Source organism: Pleurodeles waltl, chromosome 6 (genome assembly GCF_031143425.1).
Source record: "Pleurodeles waltl isolate 20211129_DDA chromosome 6, aPleWal1.hap1.20221129, whole genome shotgun sequence".
Taxonomy (NCBI): Eukaryota; Metazoa; Chordata; class Amphibia; order Caudata; family Salamandridae; genus Pleurodeles; species Pleurodeles waltl.
The window spans coordinates 366,273,866-366,294,347 of record NC_090445.1 but is presented as its reverse complement, the minus strand read 5'-3'; the positions used below and the strand labels follow the sequence as shown (position 1 = coordinate 366,294,347).

The window sequence follows — 20,482 nt, the reverse complement described above, 5'->3', positions numbered from 1 at the left end:
AGAAGGGGGTGCCCCGGTTCAAGTCTGCCAGCAGGTAAGTACCCGCGTCTTCGGAGGGCAGACCAGGGGGGTTTTGTAGGGCACCGGGGGGGACGGAGGGGGGGGGCACAAGTCAGCACTGAAAGTACACCCTCAGCAGCACGGGGCGGCCGGGTGCAGTGTGCAAACACGCATCGGGTTTGTAATTGAAATCAATGGGAGACCAAGGGGTCCCTTCAGCGATGCAGGCAGGCAAGGGGGGGCGAGGGGGCTCCTCGGGGTAGCCACCACCTGGGCAAGGGAGAGGGCCTCCTGGGGGTCACTCCTGCACTGGAGTTCCAATCTTTCAGGTCCTGGGGGCTGGGGGTGCAGAGTCTTTACCAGGCGTCGGGATCTGGGAGTCAGGCAGTCGCGGTCAGGGGGAGCCTCGGGATTCCCTCTGCAGGCATTGCTGTGGGGGCTCAGGGGGGACAACTCTGGCTACTCACGGTCTCGCAGTCGCCGGGGAGTCCTCCCTGAAGTGTTGTTTCTCCACAAGTCGAGCCGGGGGCGTCGGGTGCAGAGAAGCAAGTCTCATGCTTCCGGCGGGAAACGCAGTTGTTTTAAAGTTGCTCCTTTAAAACAAAGTTGCAGTCTTGGGTGAACAGGGCCGCTGTCCTCAGGAGTTTCTTGGTCCTTCTAGAGCAGGGCAGTCCTCTGAGGATTCAGAGGTCGCTGGTCGTGGGGAAAGCGTCGCTGGAGCAGTGTCTTTAGAAGTGGGGAGACAGGCCGGTAGAGCTGGGGCCAAAGCAGTTGGTGTCTCAGTCTTCTCTGCAGGGTTTTTCAGCTCAGCAGTCCTCTTCTTAGGTTGCAGGAATCTGAGTTCCTAGGTTCAGGGGAGCCCCTAAATACAGAATTTAGGGTGTGTTTAGGTCAGGGAGGGCAGTAGCCAATGGCTACTAGCCCAGAGGGTGGCTACACCCTCTTTGTGCCTCCTCCCAAGGGGAGGGGGTCACATTCCTATCCCTATTGGGGGAATCCTCCATCTGCAAGATGGAGGATTCCTAAAAGTCAGAGTCACTTCAGCTCAGGTTGCCTTAGGGGCTGTCCTGACTGGTCAGTGACTCCTCATTGTTTTTCTCATTATCTCCTCCAGCCTTGCCGCCAAAAGTGGGGCAGTGGCTGGAGGGGCGGGCAACTCCACTAGCTGGAATGCCCTGTGGTGCTGTAACAAAGGGGGTGAGCCTTTGAGGCTCACCACCAGGTGTTACAGCTCCTGCAAGGGGGAGGTGATAAGCATCTCCACCCAGTGCAGGCTTTGTTACTAGCCACAGAGTGACAAAGGCACTCTTCCCCATGTGGCCAGCAACATGTCTCGAGTGTGGCAGGCTGCTAAAACCAGTCAGCCTACACAGGTAGTTGGTGAATGTTTCAGGGGGCACCTCTAAGGTGCCCTCTGGGGTGTATGTTACAATAAAATGTACACTGGCATCCGTGTGCATTTATTGTGCTGAGAAGTTTGATACCAAATGTAAATAAATGGCTCCCTGTTGCAGTTACCCCCCCACTTTTTGCCTGATACTGATGCTGACTTGACTGAGAAGTGTGCTGGGACCCTGCTAACCAGGCCCCAGCACCAGTGTTCTTTCACCTAAAATGTACCATTGTTTCCACAATTGGCACAACCCTGGCACCTAGGTAAGTCCCTTGTAACTGGTACCCCTGGTACCAAGGGCCCTGATGCCAGGGAAGGTCTCTAAGGGCTGCAGCATGTCTTATGCCACCCTAGGGACCCCTCACTCAGCACAGACACACTGCTTGCCAGCTTGTGTGTGCTGATGGGGAGAAAATGACTAAGTCGACATGGCACTCCCCTCAGGGTGCCATGCCAACCTCCCACTGCCTGTGGCATAGGTAAGTCACCCCTCTAGTAGGCCTTACAGCCCTAAGGCAGGGTGCACTATACCACAGGTGAGGGCATATGTGCATGAGCACTATGCCCCTACAGTGTCTAAGCAAAACCTTAGACATTGTAAGTGCAGGGTAGCCATAAGAGTATATGGGCTGTGAGTTTGTCAAAAACGAACTCCACAGCTCCATAATGGCTACACTGAATACTGGGAAGTTTAGTATCAAACTTCTCAGAATAATAAACCCACACTGATGCCAGTGTTGGATTTATTAAAAAATGCACACAGAGGGCATCTTAGAGATACCCCCTGTATTTTACCCAATTGTTCAGTGCAGGACTGACTGGTCTGTGCCAGCCTGCTGCTGAGAGACGAGTGACTGACCTCATGCGGTGAGAGCCTTTGTGCTCTCTGAGGACAGAAACAAAGCCTGCTCTGGGTGGAGGTGCTTCACACCTCCCCCCTGCAGGAACTGTAACACCTAGCAGTGAGCTTCAAAGGCTCAAGCTTCGTGTTACAATGCCCCAGGGCACTCCAGCTAGTGGAGATGCCCGCCTCCTGGACCCAGCCCCCACTTTTGGCGGCAAGTCCAGGAGAGATAATGAGAAAAACAAGGAGGAGTCACTGGCCAGTCAGGACAGCCCCTAAGGTGTCCTGAGCTGAGGTGACTCTGACTTTTAGAAATCCTCCATCTTGTAGAAGGAGGATTCCCCCAATAGGGATAGGAATGTGACCCCCTCCCCTTGGGAGGAGGCACAAAGAGGGTGTACCCACCCTCAGGGCTAGTAGCCATTGGCTACTAACCCCCAGACCTAAACACGCCCTTAAATTTAGTATTTAAGGGCTCCCCTGAACCTAAGAATTTAGATTCCTGCAACAACAAGAAGAAGGACTGCCCAGCTGAAAACCCCTGCAGAGGAAGACCAGAAACTCACCGGCCTGTCTCCTGCCTTCCAAAGAACTCTGCTCCAGCGACGCCTTCCAAAGGGACCAGCGACCTCTGAATCCTCTGAGGACTGCCCTGCTTCGACGACGACAAGAAACTCCCGAGGACAGCGGACCTGCTCCAAAAAGACTGCAACTTTATCCAAAGGAGCAGCTTTAAAGAACCCTGCAATCTCCCCGCAAGAAGCGTGAGACTTGCAACACTGCACCCGGCGACCCCGACTCGGCTGGTGGAGAACCAACACCTCAGGGAGGACCCCCGGACTACTCTACGACTGTGAGTACCAAAACCTGTCCCCCCTGAGCCCCCACAGCGCCGCCTGCAGAGGGAATCCCGAGGCTTCCCCTGACCGCGACTCTCTGAAACCTAAGTCCCGACGCCTGGAAAAGACCCTGCACCCGCAGCCCCCAGGACCTGAAGGACCGGACTTTCACTGGAGAAGTGACCCCCAGGAGTCCCTCTCCCTTGCCCAAGTGGAGGTTTCCCCGAGGAAGCCCCCCCTTGCCTGCCTGCAGCGCTGAAGAGATCCCTTGATCTCTCATTGACTTCCATTGCGAACCCAACGCTTGTTCTAACACTGCACCCGGCCGCCCCCGCGCCGCTGAGGGTGAAATTTCTGTGTGGGCTTGTGTCCCCCCCGGTGCCCTACAAAACCCCCCTGGTCTGCCCTCCGAAGACGCGGGTACTTACCTGCTGGCAGACTGGAACCGGGGCACCCCCTTCTCTCCATTGAAGCCTATGCGTTTTGGGCACCCCTTTGAACTCTGCACCTGACCGGCCCTGAGCTGCTGGTGTGGTAACTTTGGGGTTGCTCTGAACCCCCAACGGTGGGCTACCTTGGACCAAGAACTGAACCCTGTAAGTGTCTTACTTACCTGGTAAAACTAACAACAACTTACCTCCCCCAGGAACTGTGAAAATTGCACTAAGTGTCCACTTTTAAAATAGCTATTTGTGAATAACTTGAAAAGTATACATGCAATTGAAATGATTCAAAGTTCCTAATGTACTTACCTGCAATACCTTTCAAACAAGATATTACATGTTAAATTTAAACCTGTGGTTCTTAAAATAAACTAAGAAATGAAAATGTCACTTACCCAGTGTACATCTGTTCGTGGCATCAGTCGCAGTAGATTCGCATGTTCTGCAATAGCTCGCCATCTGGTGTTGGGCCGGAGTGTTACAAGTTGTTTTTCTTCGAAGAAGTCTTTCGAGTCACGGGACCGAGTGACTCCTCCTTTTGTCTCCATTGCGCATGGGCGTCGACTCCATCTTCGATTGTTTTTCCCCGCAGAGGGTGAGGTAGGAGTTGAATTGTAGTAATAGTGCCCATGCAATGGAGTGACTAAGTATGCACCTATTTAAGGTTGAGATGATACATATATAAATAATTGAAGGTAACTTCCAAACTGCTACAGGCTCCCGGGGAGGCGGGTGGGCACATGCGAATCTACTGCGACTGATGCCACGAACAGATGTACACTGGGTAAGTGACATTTTCAGTTCGATGGCATCTGTCGCTGTAGATACGCATGTTCTGCATAGACTAGTAAGCAGTTATTTCCCCAAAAGCGGTGGATCAGCCTGTAGGAGTGGAAGTAGTCTGAAATAATGTCCTTAATACAGCTTGACCTACTGTGGCTTGTTGTGCGGATAACACGTCTACACAGTAGTGCTTGGTGAATGTGTGAGGTGTAGACCATGTGGCTGCCTTACATATTTCTTGCATTGGGATGTTTCCTAGAAAGGCCATGGTAGCACCTTTCTTTCTGGTTGAGTGTGCCCTTGGTGTAATGGGCAGCTGTCGTTTAGCTTTAAGGTAGCAGATTTGGATGCATTTAACTATCCATCTGGCTATACCTTGTTTTGAAATTGGGTTTCCTGCATGAGGTTTTTGAAATGCAATAAAGAGTTGTTTAGTCTTTCTGATGTTCTTTGTTCTGTCAATGTAATACATTAATGCTCTTTTGACATCTAATGTATGTAGTGCCCTTTCAGCTACGGTATCTGGCTGTGGAAAGAACACTGGAAGTTCCACTGTTTGATTTAGATGGAACGGTGAAATAACCTTTGGCAAAAATTTAGGATTGGTCCTTAGGACGACTTTATTTTTGTGTAGTTGTATAAAAGGTTCCTGTATAGTAAACGCCTGAATCTCGCTTACTCTTCTCAGGGAAGTAATGGCGATGAGAAATGCCACCTTCCAGGTTAGGAACTGTATGTCGCAGGAGTGCATGGGTTCAAAAGGTGGACCCATAAGTCTAGTTAGGACAACATTTAGGTTCCATGAAGGAACAGGTAGTGTTCTTGGTGGTATAATTCTCCTAAGGCCCTCCATGAATGCTTTAATGACTGGTATTTTATATAGGGAAGTTGAATAGGTAGTCTGCAGGTATGCAGATATTGCTGCAAGGTGAATCTTAATGGAAGAGAAAGCTAGGTTAGATTTTTGTAAGTGAAGCAAGTAACCCACTACATGTTCTGGAGTTGTGTGTAATGGTTGTATTTGATTAATATGGCAGTAGCAAACAAACCTCTTCCATTTACTTGCATAGCAGTGCCTGGTGGATGGCCTTCTTGCTTGTTTTATGACTTCCATACATTCTTGGGTAAGTTGTAAGTGCCCGAATTCTAGGATTTCAGGAGCCAGATTGCTAGATTCAGCGATGCTGGATCTGGGTGTCTGATCTTTTGGTTGTGCTGTGTCAACAGATCTGGCCTGTTGGGCAATTTGATGCAGGGTACCACTGATAGGTCTAGCAGCGTTGTGTACCAGGGTTGCCTTGCCCAAGTTGGTGCTATCAATATGAGTTTGAGTTTGCTTTGACTGAGTTTGTTTACCAGGTAAGGAAGGAGAGGGAGAGGAGGAAAAGCGTAAGCAAATATCCCTGACCAGTTCATCCATAGGGCATTGCCTTGGGATTGTTTGTGTGGGTATCTGGATGCGAAGTTTTGGCATTTTGCGTTCTCCTTTGTCGCAAACAAGTCTATTTGAGGTGTTCCCCAGAGTTTGAAATAAGTGTTCAGTATTTGGGGGTGAATTTCCCATTCGTGGACCTGTTGGTGATCTCGAGAGAGATTGTCTGCGAGTTGATTTTGTATCCCTGGTATAAACTGTGCAATTAGGCGAATTTGGTTGCGAGTTGCCCAATGCCAAATTTTTTGTGCTAGCAGGCTTAACTGCGTGGAGTGCGTCCCTCCCTGCTTGTTTAGATAATACATTGTTGTCATGTTGTCTGTTTTGACAAGAATGTATTTGTGAACTATTATTGGTTGGAAAGCTTTTAGTGCTTGAAAAACTGCTAGAAGTTCTAGGTGATTGATATGCAGTTTTGTTTGATGTACGTTCCATTGTCCTTGTATGCTGTGTTGATTGAGGTGTGCTACCCACCCTGTCATGGAAGCATCTGTTGTTATTACGTATTGTGGCACTGGGTCTTGGAAAGGCCGCCCCTTGTTTAAATTTATGTTGTTCCACCACAGAAGCGAGAGGTAAGTTTGGCGGTCTATTAACACCAGATCTAGAAGGTGACCCTGTGCTTGAGACCACTGTGATGCTAGGCATTGTTGTAAGGGCCTCATGTGCAGTCTTGCGTTTGGGACAATGGCTATGCATGATGACATCATGCCTAGGAGTTGTAATACCATCTTTGCCTGTATCTTTTGTGTTGGATACATGCGTTGTATGATGGTGTTGAAATTTTGAATTCTTTGTGGACTTGGAGTGGCTACTCCTTTTGATGTGTCTATTATGGCTCCCAGGTATTGTTGTACCTTGCGTGGCAGAATTTTGGATTTTGTGAAATTGACGGTGAACCCTAGTTTGAAGAGGGTTTGTATGATATGATTTGTGTGATTTGAGCACTCTATTAACGAATGGGCCTTGATTAGCCAGTCGTCTAGATATGGGAACACATGTATTTGCTGCCTTCTTATGTGTGCTGCGACTACTGCTAGACATTTGGTAAAGACTCTTGGTGCGGTTGTTAATCCGAAAGGCAGTACCTTGAATTGGTAATGTATTCCTTTGAATACAAACCTTAGGTATTTCCTGTGCGATGGGTGTATTGGTATATGGAAATAAGCATCCTTGAGGTCTAAAGTTGCCATGTAGTCGTGCAGTTTTAGCAATGGCAATACTTCTTGTAGTGTGACCATGTGGAAGTGGTCTGATTTGATGAAAGTGTTCACTACTCTGAGGTCTAGGATTGGTCTCAGCGTTTTGTCCTTCTTTGGTATCAGAAAGTACAGTGAGTAAACTCCTGTGTTTATTTGTGTGTTTGGCACTAATTCGATTGCATTCTTTTGCAATAGTGCCTGCACTTCTATCTCCAGGAGATTGGAATGGTGTGTTGTTAAATTTTGTGCTTTTGGTGGTATGTTTGGAGGGAATTGTAGAAATTCTATGCAATAACCATGTTGGATAATTGCTAGAACCCAAGTGTCTGTAGTGATTTCCTCCCATGCTTTGTAATAATGACCTATTCTTCCCCCCACTGGTGTTGTGTGGAGGGGGTGAGTGACATGTGAGTCATTGTTTAGTAGTAGGGGTTTTGGGGCTTTGAAATCTCCCTCTATTTCTAGGGAATTGCCCTCCTCTATATTGTCCCCGAAAACCTCCTCTATACTGTCCCTGGTAAGTGGACGGTGTTGCTTGTGAGGTGCTGGCTTGTGTGCTTTGACCCGGAAACCCCCCTCGAAAGGGCGTTTTACGGAATGTGCTGTAATTCCCTCTGCTCTGCGGGGAGTAGAGTGCGCCCATGGCTTTGGCAGTGTCCCTATCTTTTTTGAGTTTCTCAATCGCTGTGTCCACTTCTGGACCGAACAGTTCTTTTTCATTAAAAGGCATATTGAGAACTGCTTGTTGAATCTCTGGTTTAAATCCAGACGTTCGGAGCCATGCATGCCTTCTGATAGTTACAGATGTATTAATTGTCCGTGCAGCTGTATCTGCAGCGTCCATGGAGGAACGTATCTGGTTGTTGGAGATGGTCTGTCCCTCCTCAACCACTTGTTTTGCCCTATTTTGGAAGTCTTTGGGCAGATGTTCAATGAGATGTTGCATCTCGTCCCAGTGGGCTCTGTCATAGCGCGCAAGTAGTGCCTGGGAGTTCGCGATGCGCCACTGGTTTGCAGCTTGTGCTGCGACTCTCTTACCAGCTGCATCGAACTTGCGGCTTTCTTTATCTGGGGGTGGTGCATCTCCAGATGTGTGAGAGTTGGCCCTTTTCCTAGCTGCTCTACAACAACAGAGTCTGGTGGCAGCTGTGTTGTGATGAAAACCGGGTCCGTAGGAGGCGGCTTATACTTTTTTTCCACCCTTGGTGTGATTGCCCTACTTTTGACCGGGTCCTTAAATATGTCTTTTGCGTGCCGGAGCATACCAGGGAGCATAGGCAGGCTTTGGTAGGAGCTGTGGGTGGAGGAGAGTGTGTTGAACAAGAAATCATCCTCGACCTGTTCTGAGTGGAGGCTTACGTTGTGAAATTGTGCTGCTCTAGCCACCACCTGAGAGTACGCGGTGCTGTCTTCTGGTGGAGATGGTTTTGTAGGGTATGCCTCCGGGCTGTTATCTGACACTGGGGCGTCGTATAGGTCCCATGCGTCCTGATCTTGGTCACCCTGGCTCATGGTGGTGTGAGCTGGGGAGTGTGATGGCGTTTGTGCTGGTGAAACGTTAATCACGGGCGGAGGAGAGGGTGGTGGTGTAACTCTTTTCACCACTTTTGGTTGTGGTGCTTGTTCCGTCTGGAACTCCAACCTTCTCTTTCTCCTAATGGGGGGAAGGGTGCTTATTTTTCCTGTCCCCTGCTGAATGAAGATACGCTTTTGCGTATGGTCCACATCAGGTGCTTGTAGCTCTTCCTCAAACCTATGCTTTTGCATTTGGGAGGTTAGCGAGTGCTCTTCTGTATAAGAGCCTGAAGCTGGGTCGCTTGCAGTTTGTTTCGGCATCGAAACTTTGTCTCCGTGTTTTTTCGGCTCCGAGGTGACTTTTTTCCTTTTCGGGGCCGAAACCTCTCGGCGTCGATCTGTTTCGGTGCCGCTGTCTCGGCGTCGAGCCGTGTCCACACCGGCATCTCGGTGTCGAGGCTTGTCTCCAGCACTTTCTCGGTCCCGAGAAGGCTGCGTGCCGGTGTCTCGACCGGAGTCGGACGATCTCGGCACTGTTTGGGCCTTTTTCGGTGCCGACGGTCGGTCACCGAATTTATGGGTCGAGCCATGGCCTGGTGGCAGTGGCGTCCCCTGGGCCTTGTAAATGTTTCTTTGTGTGGTTTTCGACGTCTTACTCACGGTTTGTGTATCGTCGAATCCTTCGGAGTCTGAGTCTTGGATCGAGAAGGTACCTTCCTCTTCTTGTTCCTCGAACTCCCGTTGGGCTGTCGGTGCGGACGCCATTTGAAGTCTTCTGGCTCGACGGTCTCGGAGTGTTTTTCGGGACCGGAACGCACGACAGGCCTCGCAGGTGTCTTCGCTGTGCTCAGGTGACAGGCACAGGTTGCAGACCAAGTGTTGGTCTGTGTAGGGGTATTTATTGTGGCATTTGGGGCAGAAACGGAACGGGGTCCGTTCCATCGGCGTTCTTCAGCACGCGGTCGGGCCGACCAGGCCCCGACGGAGGATCGAAAAACTACCCCGAAGGGCACCGGAGCTCTTCGATCTTCGATGCGGTGTGGAATCTAAGTACGCCGATCCCGAACGCAACAATACCGACGAAAATCTTCCGAAATTAACTATTTTTTCCGTTCCGAAACTCGGAGCGACAGGAACACGTCCGAACCCGATGGCGGAAAAAAAACAATCGAAGATGGAGTCGACGCCCATGCGCAATGGAGACAAAAGGAGGAGTCACTCGGTCCCGTGACTCGAAAGACTTCTTCGAAGAAAAACAACTTGTAACACTCCGGCCCAACACCAGATGGCGAGCTATTGCAGAACATGCGTATCTACAGCGACAGATGCCATCGAACATATATTTTTTCTATACAAAACCTATTGGCTGGATTTGTCTCTGAGTGTGTGTACCTCATTTATTGTCTATGTGTATGTACAACAAATGCTTAACACTACTCCTTGGATAAGCCTACTGCTCGACCACACTACCACAAAATAGAGCATTAGTATTATCTCTTTTTACCACTATTTTACCTCTAAGGGGAACCCTTGGACTCTGTGCATGCTATTCCTTACTTTGAAATAGCACATACAGAGCCAACTTCCTACACCGGTCTTTCCCTCTCCGCTGCCAAGACCTCCCTATCTAGGGCCAGCTGCTGCAGCCTCAGCTGAGCCTCCTCCAACCGTCGTTTCCTAAGCTCCTTGTCTAAGGAATCTTCCCCTGAGGTGCAGCAGTGGGTCCCCTCAGGTACTGAGGCACATGGGAATGGACCGAGGAAGATCTATCCCTCCTCCTGGGAACCCTCTGTACCAAATCTCTAGGAGTAAAGGCGGGCCTATTGGAATGACACTCTCCATCTCCCCCCCCCTCCCCCCCCCCCACCAGCATTGCTCCTCACAGGGCTGTGGTGTTCCCCAGGTTCCTCCTGACCCTCCCTAGTGTAGCCTAAGTCTACCCTGTCTAGGACTTGAGGGTCAGCTTCTACCTCTTCCTCCTCCTGGCTGCCAGCATTGTCCTGGTCAGCCTGGAAGAGAAAGCCAATAAGCAGACTTTTATTGAGATTGTTCCCTGTCTTCAGTTTTCTGCTGGCACACATCTCCCTAAGCTCTTGGAAGGTGAGACTCTCATACTGAGAGCCTGGGGCCTGAGAGTTGTGCTCTACTGACTCCTCTCAAATGTCACTAAAGATGGGTCAGTTGATGGAGTTGTCCACTCAGACACCCTCACTGCCCAACAGCAAGCTGACTGCAGGCAAGTCCTATAGTAGTTTGCTGGGCTCTTCTATTTGATCCCTGGACAGATCCACATGTGTACCCATGATGTGGACACAGCAGACAGTTTACCTGTCAGAACATAACTATATAGACAGTCTGACAAAGTCAAAGAGAGCATCAAAGTGGAAGACTACAAGATGCTCGATTAAGGGCTTGAGCCCTCTGACAGTCCCTGGGCTGGCCCAGTGGTCTTAGTTCCCAAATGCAGTAAAGTGCCCTCTGTCTTGGCATGGTTACCCCTATTTTCTGCCTGATGTCAGTGTGACTATGAACGGGTGGGGTGATGTTGTCTGCTAAAGTGTTTCCAAAGTTGGCTCTTCACCCGGGTGGTCGATAGATCAGGGCTCCTCCCAGGGTGGCATTGCCAAGATGCTGTGTTGGAATGCAAGGGATTCCATTTGGCCACAGAAGCTGGCCGAAGGAGCATCAGATGTATTCCTTGTACATAAGTGTGGTTCCTTTTCAGCATTCGTTAGTTCTGTGCTGCTGTGTGCTCTTGTAGCCTGGTGGGGTGGCGGTCAATGTCAGGGGTTGAGTAGATCTGACACCAGTCTCCGTGAGAAAGAGTAGGCCCAGGCAGAGGTCATGCAGGAGGTGTCAAATTTTGATGCAATGTTTCGATTAGAGAGTGTATTTAGGAGGGGGAGATCAGAGGGGGTTAGGTTTTGTTCGTTACAGGGTTGCGAGGCACAGATATGTGAGCATTTGGAGGGGCAGAGGGGAAAGTGTTACATGTCATTATGAAAACACACCTTTGGTGCTCGTCCGGTATCAGCAATAGAAAAGTTTCCAGGAGAGTCCTTGGGAGCTGCAGGGGTCGTGATGTTTAGGGTAGGGCTTATGAGGGTCTCATGGCCAGGAATCCTGGTGCTGGACACGGACATGCTTGCCTTTGGCACACTTCTTCTGCATGTCCATGCTGTGGCTGCCTTTAATAAGACTAAGCAGATGGAACACAGTATCCATTAGATCCAATGTTACGAAAATTATTTAACATTTTGTCTACTGAATACAATTCTCCATGTGCCTTTACACCTGTACTCAACCCACTGCTGTAGAGGCTATGCATTCCAAAAATGAATTATATAAAACAAGGCTACAGTCCTGATATCTAAATCAATTAAAATAAAGTAAAAATGTTTTGTTGAACTATGAAGAAGAGTCCAAGTACAAAGAAATATCCTGGTAAGAAAGCAGCAGTGCCACTATGCCCCTCAAAGAACGTGCAACTAATCTTTCAGACAGAGGCTTTTTCTGCACTGTGGATGCAAGTCAAGATTACTACTTTATATGTAGGCTATACTGTTTTAGGTTGAAACCTAAAATTAATGAAAAACACAGCCGAAAGGGGAATAACCCTCATCAATGTGAACAAATCAACAATGAGCACCTACACAACCACAAACTAAAAATTCATTCAAAGAAAGGAAAGTGAGATTAATTTTTATTTCTTCCTGAAGGGGATAACAGAATATAATTTTGTTACACATGGTAGCAGCAAGAAAGCCTGGTCTAAAATTATTTGCTTCAGTTATGTTGTTTAGGGATATCAATAAAACATTGTTCCTTCTTCCTTTTGGTTCCTCCAGTTTTGTGTGTTTTGATTAAATGCGGAGGGATTAAAAGCATGTTTTAAGTCTGAACTAATTGTTTTATAAACTGTAAAGAATCTGGGAATATCGTTCTTGATCTTTAGGCAGTGTTTAATTCTTTCACTTACTGGTGAAGTAACAGGCTCATAAGAATGTTGGCAAATGTGTAGTGTTTTCCTCAGCTGGGGTAGCCACCAATAACTACGCCACACACATAGCTGTGGTACTACATTTCTTTATACCTCTGCATGCAACTGTGATCTCAACATTAGAAACCTGCATTCATTTGAACACGTTTTAACACTTAGGTCACAGTTCTACTGAGTCCTTAAAGAGTCTCCCCACTGTAAAAATAAAAAATGACAATTCTTTACACATTTATACACAATCATATGGTTCGATTAGCCTTCGTGGTGCTCCGATTACTTGTCCTGATTTTGACTTTGGAAACTGGCCACCATCAGTATGAGTGTCCATTATCTGCGATGCAGGAGCGACAACAGCATGGGGTTTTTCAACTGTCCTTTTTGAACCAGTCTCTACATTGGTACATTGATGATCCACAGGTCTGAAATTCGCGGTATCTTGCGTAATGGATTTCCCTTGACGTTAGGCAGTGTCCTTTGCTAGTTACAACATGGAACGGCTCCGCATCAAATGGAGCATCAGACTTACGTTTTTGTGGCTGACAAACACTATCTACTCTCGTGAAAACGTCTTTTGCATGTCGTTTATTGTCTGCATAGGCCTTCATTTTTTTTTTTTTTTTTACAGTCAATGTCTTTGGAATTGGCTTCTTCCTCAGTACTTGATCTTGTGTTGGTCTACTGTGGGAACCTGCCCTCCCGAACATCTAAGTTGAAAGGCTTCCACCTGTTGTCAGGTGAGCAGTCGAACGGAAAGCTCGTAGAATAGAATTCAAGACAGTTTTAAAGTCAAGCTTTTTCAATACGCCACAGTTAACAGCTCAATTTAACATACTCATGAAACGTTCGACAAGGCCATTAACCTGTAGCCAAAGAGATGTGATTTTCTAATGATTCACATTAAGATGACTCAGTCTTTGATTTCTCGACTGTTGAAAGGTGGGCCATTGTCAGATTTTAAGATCGCAGGAATACCCCATGTTGCAAAGATGCAGTCTAATCGGTTTGATTACTCTTTTCAGTGACACATGAGATCTAATGGAAAACAGGAGTTTTCATCAACAATCACCATCAGGTGATGTCCACTGTCAAAAGAACTGAAAAAGTCAACAGCAATTCTTTCCCATGCATGCTTCAGCAAGTCTGCCATTCGTAAGGGGTGTTGAGTAGTTTTCAATGACAGGCTGTTGCATAGATGACAGGCCTACAACTCTTTCAAGTTTTTTTATCGAGATGAGGCAACCAAACTCTGTCTCAGAGAGCTTGCGTGGTAGCAAAAAATTCACAATCTCTTTCATGGGCCATTTAATTTATATGTTGTGGCAAACTCTCAGAAATAACAGTTCTCAAACCTCTCAGGATAATGCCTTCGTGAGTCACGGACAGTTCATCTTTGACATTCTTGAACTCCTGGTATTCGCTGTCATTGGAAAGAGGTTGAGTGTGTTAGTTCCAAGACTGATGTGTAATAATGTCTTTCAGTTTTGACATGTCACTATCTTGACTCATGGCAGTGATAATCTGCTCCAACTAAACAGTAGCTGGTGTGTTTGATTTCACAATGAAGTTCATGGAGGCTTCAGCTGTTAGCAGGGCTTTTATCTTTCCCTGGACAATGTACAATTGTGAAGTTGTACTCTTATAATCGTAGACCTCAACATTTAATGTGAGGAGGCATTTTGGGTTTTGGAATTCCAAAGATGTTCAGCAACGCTTGATGATCTGTCACAGGCGTAAAACATTTTCCATATAACACATGGAAATGTTCACAAACCCAAATCACTGCTAAACTTTCTTTTTCAGGCTTGCAAATTAGCACGTTCAGTTTGGGACAAACCTTTGCTTGCATATGTCACAAGATGTCTTCAAGCATTTGGGTGTCTGCTCTGCTACACTAGCATCAACAACAACTTCAGCTCTGGATCAAAATATGCCATCTCCGCAGCGTTCAACAACTTTATTGGTTCTCTCAAACCTTTGCTCACATTCACAAGATCAATGAAATTAAACATTTTTCATCAAATCTCTCAATGGAGCAATCACAGTGGCAAAGCCTCATATATATCTGGAACAGTAACTGGCCAAGAAAAGGAATGAACATACAAACATTTTGTGGAGGACTTGTAGTTGACAAAGATTGCACTTTGGTGGGATCAGGTACTGGAGGAAAACACCCTTTGTGACATGGTTAGCTCTCAATTTGTGCCTGGTTTCGGATGTGGCTTTGACTGTGTTACTCCTAACTACGTCCCCAGTGCCAGGTCTCTTGCCCCAAAACTGCACGGTTTATTGGTACAATTGGCAAACTCTTTGCTTACCACTTTAGGTCCCTAGTAAATGGTACTCTCGGTACCTAGGGTACTAAGGAAGGTCTCAGAGGGCTGCAGCACCATTTGTGCCACCCTCAGGGACCCCTCACCAAACCCACACAGTGCTGCCATTCCAGACTGCGTGTGTTGATACAGGCTAAATTGAAATCACGACCTGTCACACACCCCTGTGTGCCAAGTCCCCGATCACTGCATGTGCAAGTCACCCCTAAGGTAGGGTGCATCCAGACACATGCTAGGGCATAAATGCATGTGCAGATACACCCCTGCTATGTCTGTCAATTCTGAGACATAGTAAGTGCACAGGCAAGCCATTTTAAATGCATGTGCTGGACACTGATCATTACCAGTTCCCCAGCTACATGAGGTCTTTTTCTAATCCTGGGATGTGTGGTATCAAACTTCTCAGAATAATAAACCCTCACTGACCCTAGTGAGGGACTTATTAAAAATAAAATGCACCCAGAGGGCACCTTAGAGGTGCTCCCTGAAAACCTACCAGCTACTAATGTGCTGACTGACTGGTCCTGCCCAATTCAGCCACCACAGACGCATTTCTGTCTGTCCCCCCCCCCCCCCCCAAGGAGAGAGGCAGCATGCTCAAGCGTCAGACAAAAGCCCTTTCTGAGCAGAGGTGTGACCTCTTCCCACAGGCAGGCTGAACATTCCAGGACGGGGCGCTTCAAAGGCCTGGGTGCCTTTGTAATGCGACCCAGGTCTCTCCAGATGGCGGAGATGACTAACCCCCCCCTGTCCTGACCCCACTTTTGGCTGCAGCACAGGGAGAAAAAGTAGTTTACTTGGAAGGAGTGCTCAATTCATGCAAATCCCATCCGTAAGGTGGACGAGCTGAAGTGGACACTACTTTTCAAATCCCTCCATCTTGACTGGAAAGAATTAGGCAACTAGGTTTAGGGTTATGCCCACTTGGCAGTGCAAGTGGTCATAAGAAGGGTGTAGTCGCCCCTCAAGGTGGTAAGCCTATTAGCTACCATCTGGCAACCCCTGTAACACCCCTAAAATGAGTATTTACATGGCACCCCTGAACCCTAGAACTCAGATTCCAACAACCTAAGAAGACCTGGACAAAGAAGAGTTGCACCTGTAGAAGAGAAAAAGAATCAACTGACATGGAACCAGCCCGTCCGGCCTGCAAACCTCGAAGGATCCTGCACAAAAAGCCAACTCATACAGCTTTTAATAAAGACTTAAGTTTCCCTTGGAGAATGGACTTGCCCTGCAAGAAGAAACTCCAAAAGGAAAGACTTGCAGCTGCTGGAACTCCGGAAACCAAACACCAGAAGTGACCACTGCACCAGACGTCCATCACCCGAGGTGAAGTCAACCAACGGTGCCAACGTGGGTCCCTGTAGGAAGTTGGCTCTGTATGTACTATTTCAAAGTAAGAAATAGAATGCACAGAGTCCAAGGGTTCCCCTTAGAGGTAAGATAGTGGCAAAAAGAGATAATTCTAATGCTCTATTTTGTGGTAGTGTGGTCGAGCAGTAGGCTTATCAGAGGGTAGTGTTAAGCATTTGCTGTACACACACAGGCAATAAATGAGGAAAACACACTCAAAGACAATTCCAGGACAATAGGTTTTTGTATAGAAAAATATATTTTCTTAGTTCATTTCAAGAACCACCGGTTTAAGATTTACAAGTAATACTTCAAATGAAAGGTATTTCACTTAGGTAACTTAGGAACTTTGAATCGGCAAAATAGCATGTACAGTTTTCACAAAAATGGCAATAAGCTATTTTAAAACTAGACACTTAGTGCAATTTTCAACAGTTCCTGGGGGAGGTAAGTGTTTGTTAGTTTTGCAGGTAAGTAGACCACCTACAGGGTTCAAAGTTGGGTCCAAGGTAGCCCACAGTTGGGGGTTCAGGGCAACCCCAAAGTTACCACAGCTCAGGGCCAGTCAGGTGCAGAGGTCAAAGTGGTGCTCAATGTTATCCTGTGTAGCAAAAAGGGTTCAACAATCACAGGGTTAACAATGACTTAGAAAGCCAATCACGGGGAGTTAAGATACGTACTGGGCACTGATCAGACCCACTCCAGCAGCTCACACCAGGCAGCACTGGCGTGGCCGGGTGCAGAGGTGCAGTAAGGCGTTGGGTTCCTAATGGTTTCCTATGGGAGTTTGGTCAGCCAGTCGGGGACAGCAAGCAGGTAGGTAGTAGTCTTGGGGTTCTCTGGAATGTAGGTATATCTTTGATCCTCTTCTCCTGTGCCCAGGGGTGACGGATGCTGAGGTGTCTTAGGGCGTCACAGGCTCGCAGTCAGGGTGGTTCTGTTGTTGTGGCTACAGATGTCCTCAGCGGGATGGGTGTTTCAACAGGTTTAGACCCAGAGTGGACTCAAGCTCTTGGGAGCTGGGGGATATCTTTGGCACAGATTTTCTCTCTCCACAAGCCCGTGGGAGAGGGTGTCTGCCTGCTGAGGTGCAGGTGTTTTGGGAAGGTCCAGAATGGGCGAGACCACAGTGGACTCGGTCTTTGGGCAGTTGGGGACTGTAAGGAAATGCCTCCTTGGCATGGTTACCCCCTGACTGTTTGCCTTTGCTGATGCCAAGTTATGATTGAAAGTGTGCTGGGACCCTGCTAACCAGGCCCCGCACCAGTGTTCTTTCCCTAAACTGCACCCTTGTTCCCACAATTGGCACAGCCCTGGCACACAGATAAGTCCCTTGTAACTGGTACCCCTGGTACCAAGGGCCCTGTGGCCAGGGAAGGTCTCTAAGGGCTGCAGCATGTCTTATGCCACCCTGGGGACCCCTCACTCAGCACAGACACACTGCTTGCCAGCTTGTGTGTGCTGGTGGGGAGAAAATGACTAAGTCGACATGGCACTCACCTCAGAGTTCCATGCCCACCTCTCACTGCCTGTGGCATAGGTAAGTCACCCCTCTAGCAGGCCTTACAGCCCTAAGGCAGGGTGCACTATACCACAGGTGAGGGCATAGTTGCACTATGCCCCTACAGTGTAAGCCAAACCTTAGACATTGTAAGTACAGGGTAGCCATAAAGAGTATATGGTCTGGGAGTTTGTCATACACTAACTCCACAGCTCCATAATGGCTACACTGAATACTTGGAAGTTTGGTATAAACAAATCTCAGAATAATAAGCACACACTGATGTCAGTGTTGGATTTATTAAAAAATGCACACAGAGGGCATCTTAGAGATGCCCCCTGTATTTTACCCAATCTTTCAGTGCAGGACTGACTGGTCTGTGCCAGCCTGCTGCTGAGAGACGAGTTTCTGATACCCTGGGGTGAGAGCCTGTGTGCTCTCTGAGGACAGAAACAAAGCCTGCACTGGGTAGAGGTGCTTAACACCTCCCCCCTGCAGGAACTGTAACACCTAGCAGTGAGCCTCAAAGGCTCAGGCTTCGTGTTACAATGCCCCAGGGCACTCCAGCTAGTGGAGATCCCGGCCCCTGGACACAGCCCCCACTTTTGGCAGCAAGTTCAGGGGAGATAATGAGAAAAACAAGGAGTCACCCACAAGTCAGGACAGCCCCTAAGGTGCCCTGAGCTGAGGTGACCCCTGCCTTTATAAATCCTCCATCTTAATTTTGGAGGATTCCCCCAATAGGAATAGGGATGTGCCCCCTCCCCTCAGGGAGGAGGTTCAAGGATGGTGTACCCACCCTAAAGTACAGTAGCCATTAGCTACTGCCCCCCACAGACCTAAACACACCCCTAAATTCAGTATTTAGGGGCAACCCTGAACCCAGGAAATCAGATTCCTGCAACCTACAACAAGAAAGCCTGCTGACATGAAAGCCCAGCAGAGACGACAACTGACTTAGCCCCAGCCCTAACTGCTTGTCTCCAGACTCAAAGAACCTGCACAGCGACGCATCCAGCGGGACCAGCGACCTCTAAGGACTCAGAGGACTGCCCTGCACCCAAAGGACCAAGACCCTCACGAGAACAGCAGCACTGTTCAGAAACAACAACAAACTTGCAACTTTGAAACAACTTTAAAGAGACTCTCCCTTCCCGCCAGAAGCGTGAGTCTTCACACATTGCACCTGACGCTCCCGGCTCAAGTCCAGGACAACCAACACTGCAGAGAGGACTCCCAGGCGACTCCAACGACGTGGACACCCCGAGTCGACCATCCTGCACCCCCACAGCGACACCTGCAGAGAGGATCCGAGGCTCCCCACTGCCACACTGTACTTACAATGTCTAAGCATGGACTTATACACTGTAGGGGCATATTGCTCATGCAGCTATGCCTCCACCTGTGGTATAGTGCACCCTGCTTTAGGGCTGTAAGGCCTGCTAGAGGGGTGACTTATCCATGCCACAGGCAGTGGTTAGTGGCCATTGCACCCCGAGGAGGATGGCATGTCAACTATCTTTTTTCCTACCAACATACACAAGCTGCATTGGCAGTGTGCATGTGTTTGGTGAGGGGTCCCTTAGCGTGGCACAATATATGTGGCAGCCCTTAGGGGCCCTCCCTCGTCACAGGGCCATTGGTACCACAGATACCTTTTACAAGAGACTTCGCTGTGTGCCAATTGTTGAACAACGGTACAGTTTTAGGGCAAGAACAGGTGCTGGGTCCTTGTTAGCAGGTAATGACATGTCAGTGTGAGTGATAGTACAATACACAGACATATATGCTTAAAACAGTCTAACATAAGTCCACTGGACACACATAATGGAACGACAGTACAAGCACTCTGCATCACTTCTCACTTAAATATGTGCTTTAGAATAATCACTGCAAGAAAAAACATTTTGTATACAGTGGAAAGTCCATTTTTGTCCATTTTGAAGGCTTGGCAGATGAATCAACTCTGATAAGCACTGATGTCTTAATGTTTGGAAAACACTGTTGAAATCCACATAAAATTAACCACTGAAAACAGGACAGTCTACTTACAAGCCACAGCAACAAGCCTTATCAATCCTTCTGGTACAAGTATTCTTTATTGATTTCAGTACCACACTGTTAAAGGGCATGGGAATTATTAGGGTGGAGAAAGACTCCAATACCTTCAATAACATTTATCTCAAATGATTTTAATGCCTTCATCAGTGGTCTTAATTTTGGCCATTTGCAGCAGGCCTGGACCAGTACTGGTGAAATTAACCAGCTGTGAAAATGAACAGACTTGCCAGGTGCAGGAAGCTCTGAGCACAGGCCCTGGTGTCCACAGTGGTTGTTACACACAATTATTTCTTACGTGATAAACTATGAACTGGGCAGTATAAAGTGAATTTGTTTGGAAACCCACATCACACATCCAAGCTGTAGAGCATTTCCATCTCTCTCAACACCTGCTTCTGATAATCAAGGAAGTGAGAGCATATGTTAGACAAAGTGTGCAAAATGATCCTGCGTCAAAAATATCCGGACAAGGAGTGAAATAAGTAGGGACGTAAACTTGCATGGAGACATCTCAGTAATGCATACCTCCTCATCCTGATCCCTTTGTAAGTGAAGTGGACGATATTCTGGGTCCTCACAATCCTTGTCAAAATCCACCCTAAAGAAAAGAGAGCAACAATATGAAAAAAACAAAATGACACCACCTGGTTGTGTTCACAAAGGCAACCTTGTATTAGTGGTGGTGCTGTCAAATAATAGAAGAAGTTACTTAACTGTGACAACATTCTTTTAGGGAGAAATTCTAACCCCAGATTTTGCAGCTTGGAATTGCTACTTGGTGCC

General features: G+C 47.8%; 1 protein-coding gene across 6 annotated transcripts in view; it reads right to left on the bottom strand.

Annotated features, from left to right (window-relative positions):
* CHD8 (chromodomain helicase DNA binding protein 8) overlaps positions 1 to 20,482 on the bottom strand; it is a 1,013,809-nt gene that overhangs the window by 424,249 nt on the left and 569,078 nt on the right. For all 6 annotated transcript variants that reach the window (XM_069238270.1, XM_069238269.1, XM_069238274.1 and 3 more), the window contains exon 27: positions 20,225 to 20,297. In XM_069238270.1, the coding sequence (XP_069094371.1) occupies positions 20,225 to 20,297 (73 nt within the window). The remainder of the gene's footprint in view (positions 1 to 20,224; positions 20,298 to 20,482) is intronic.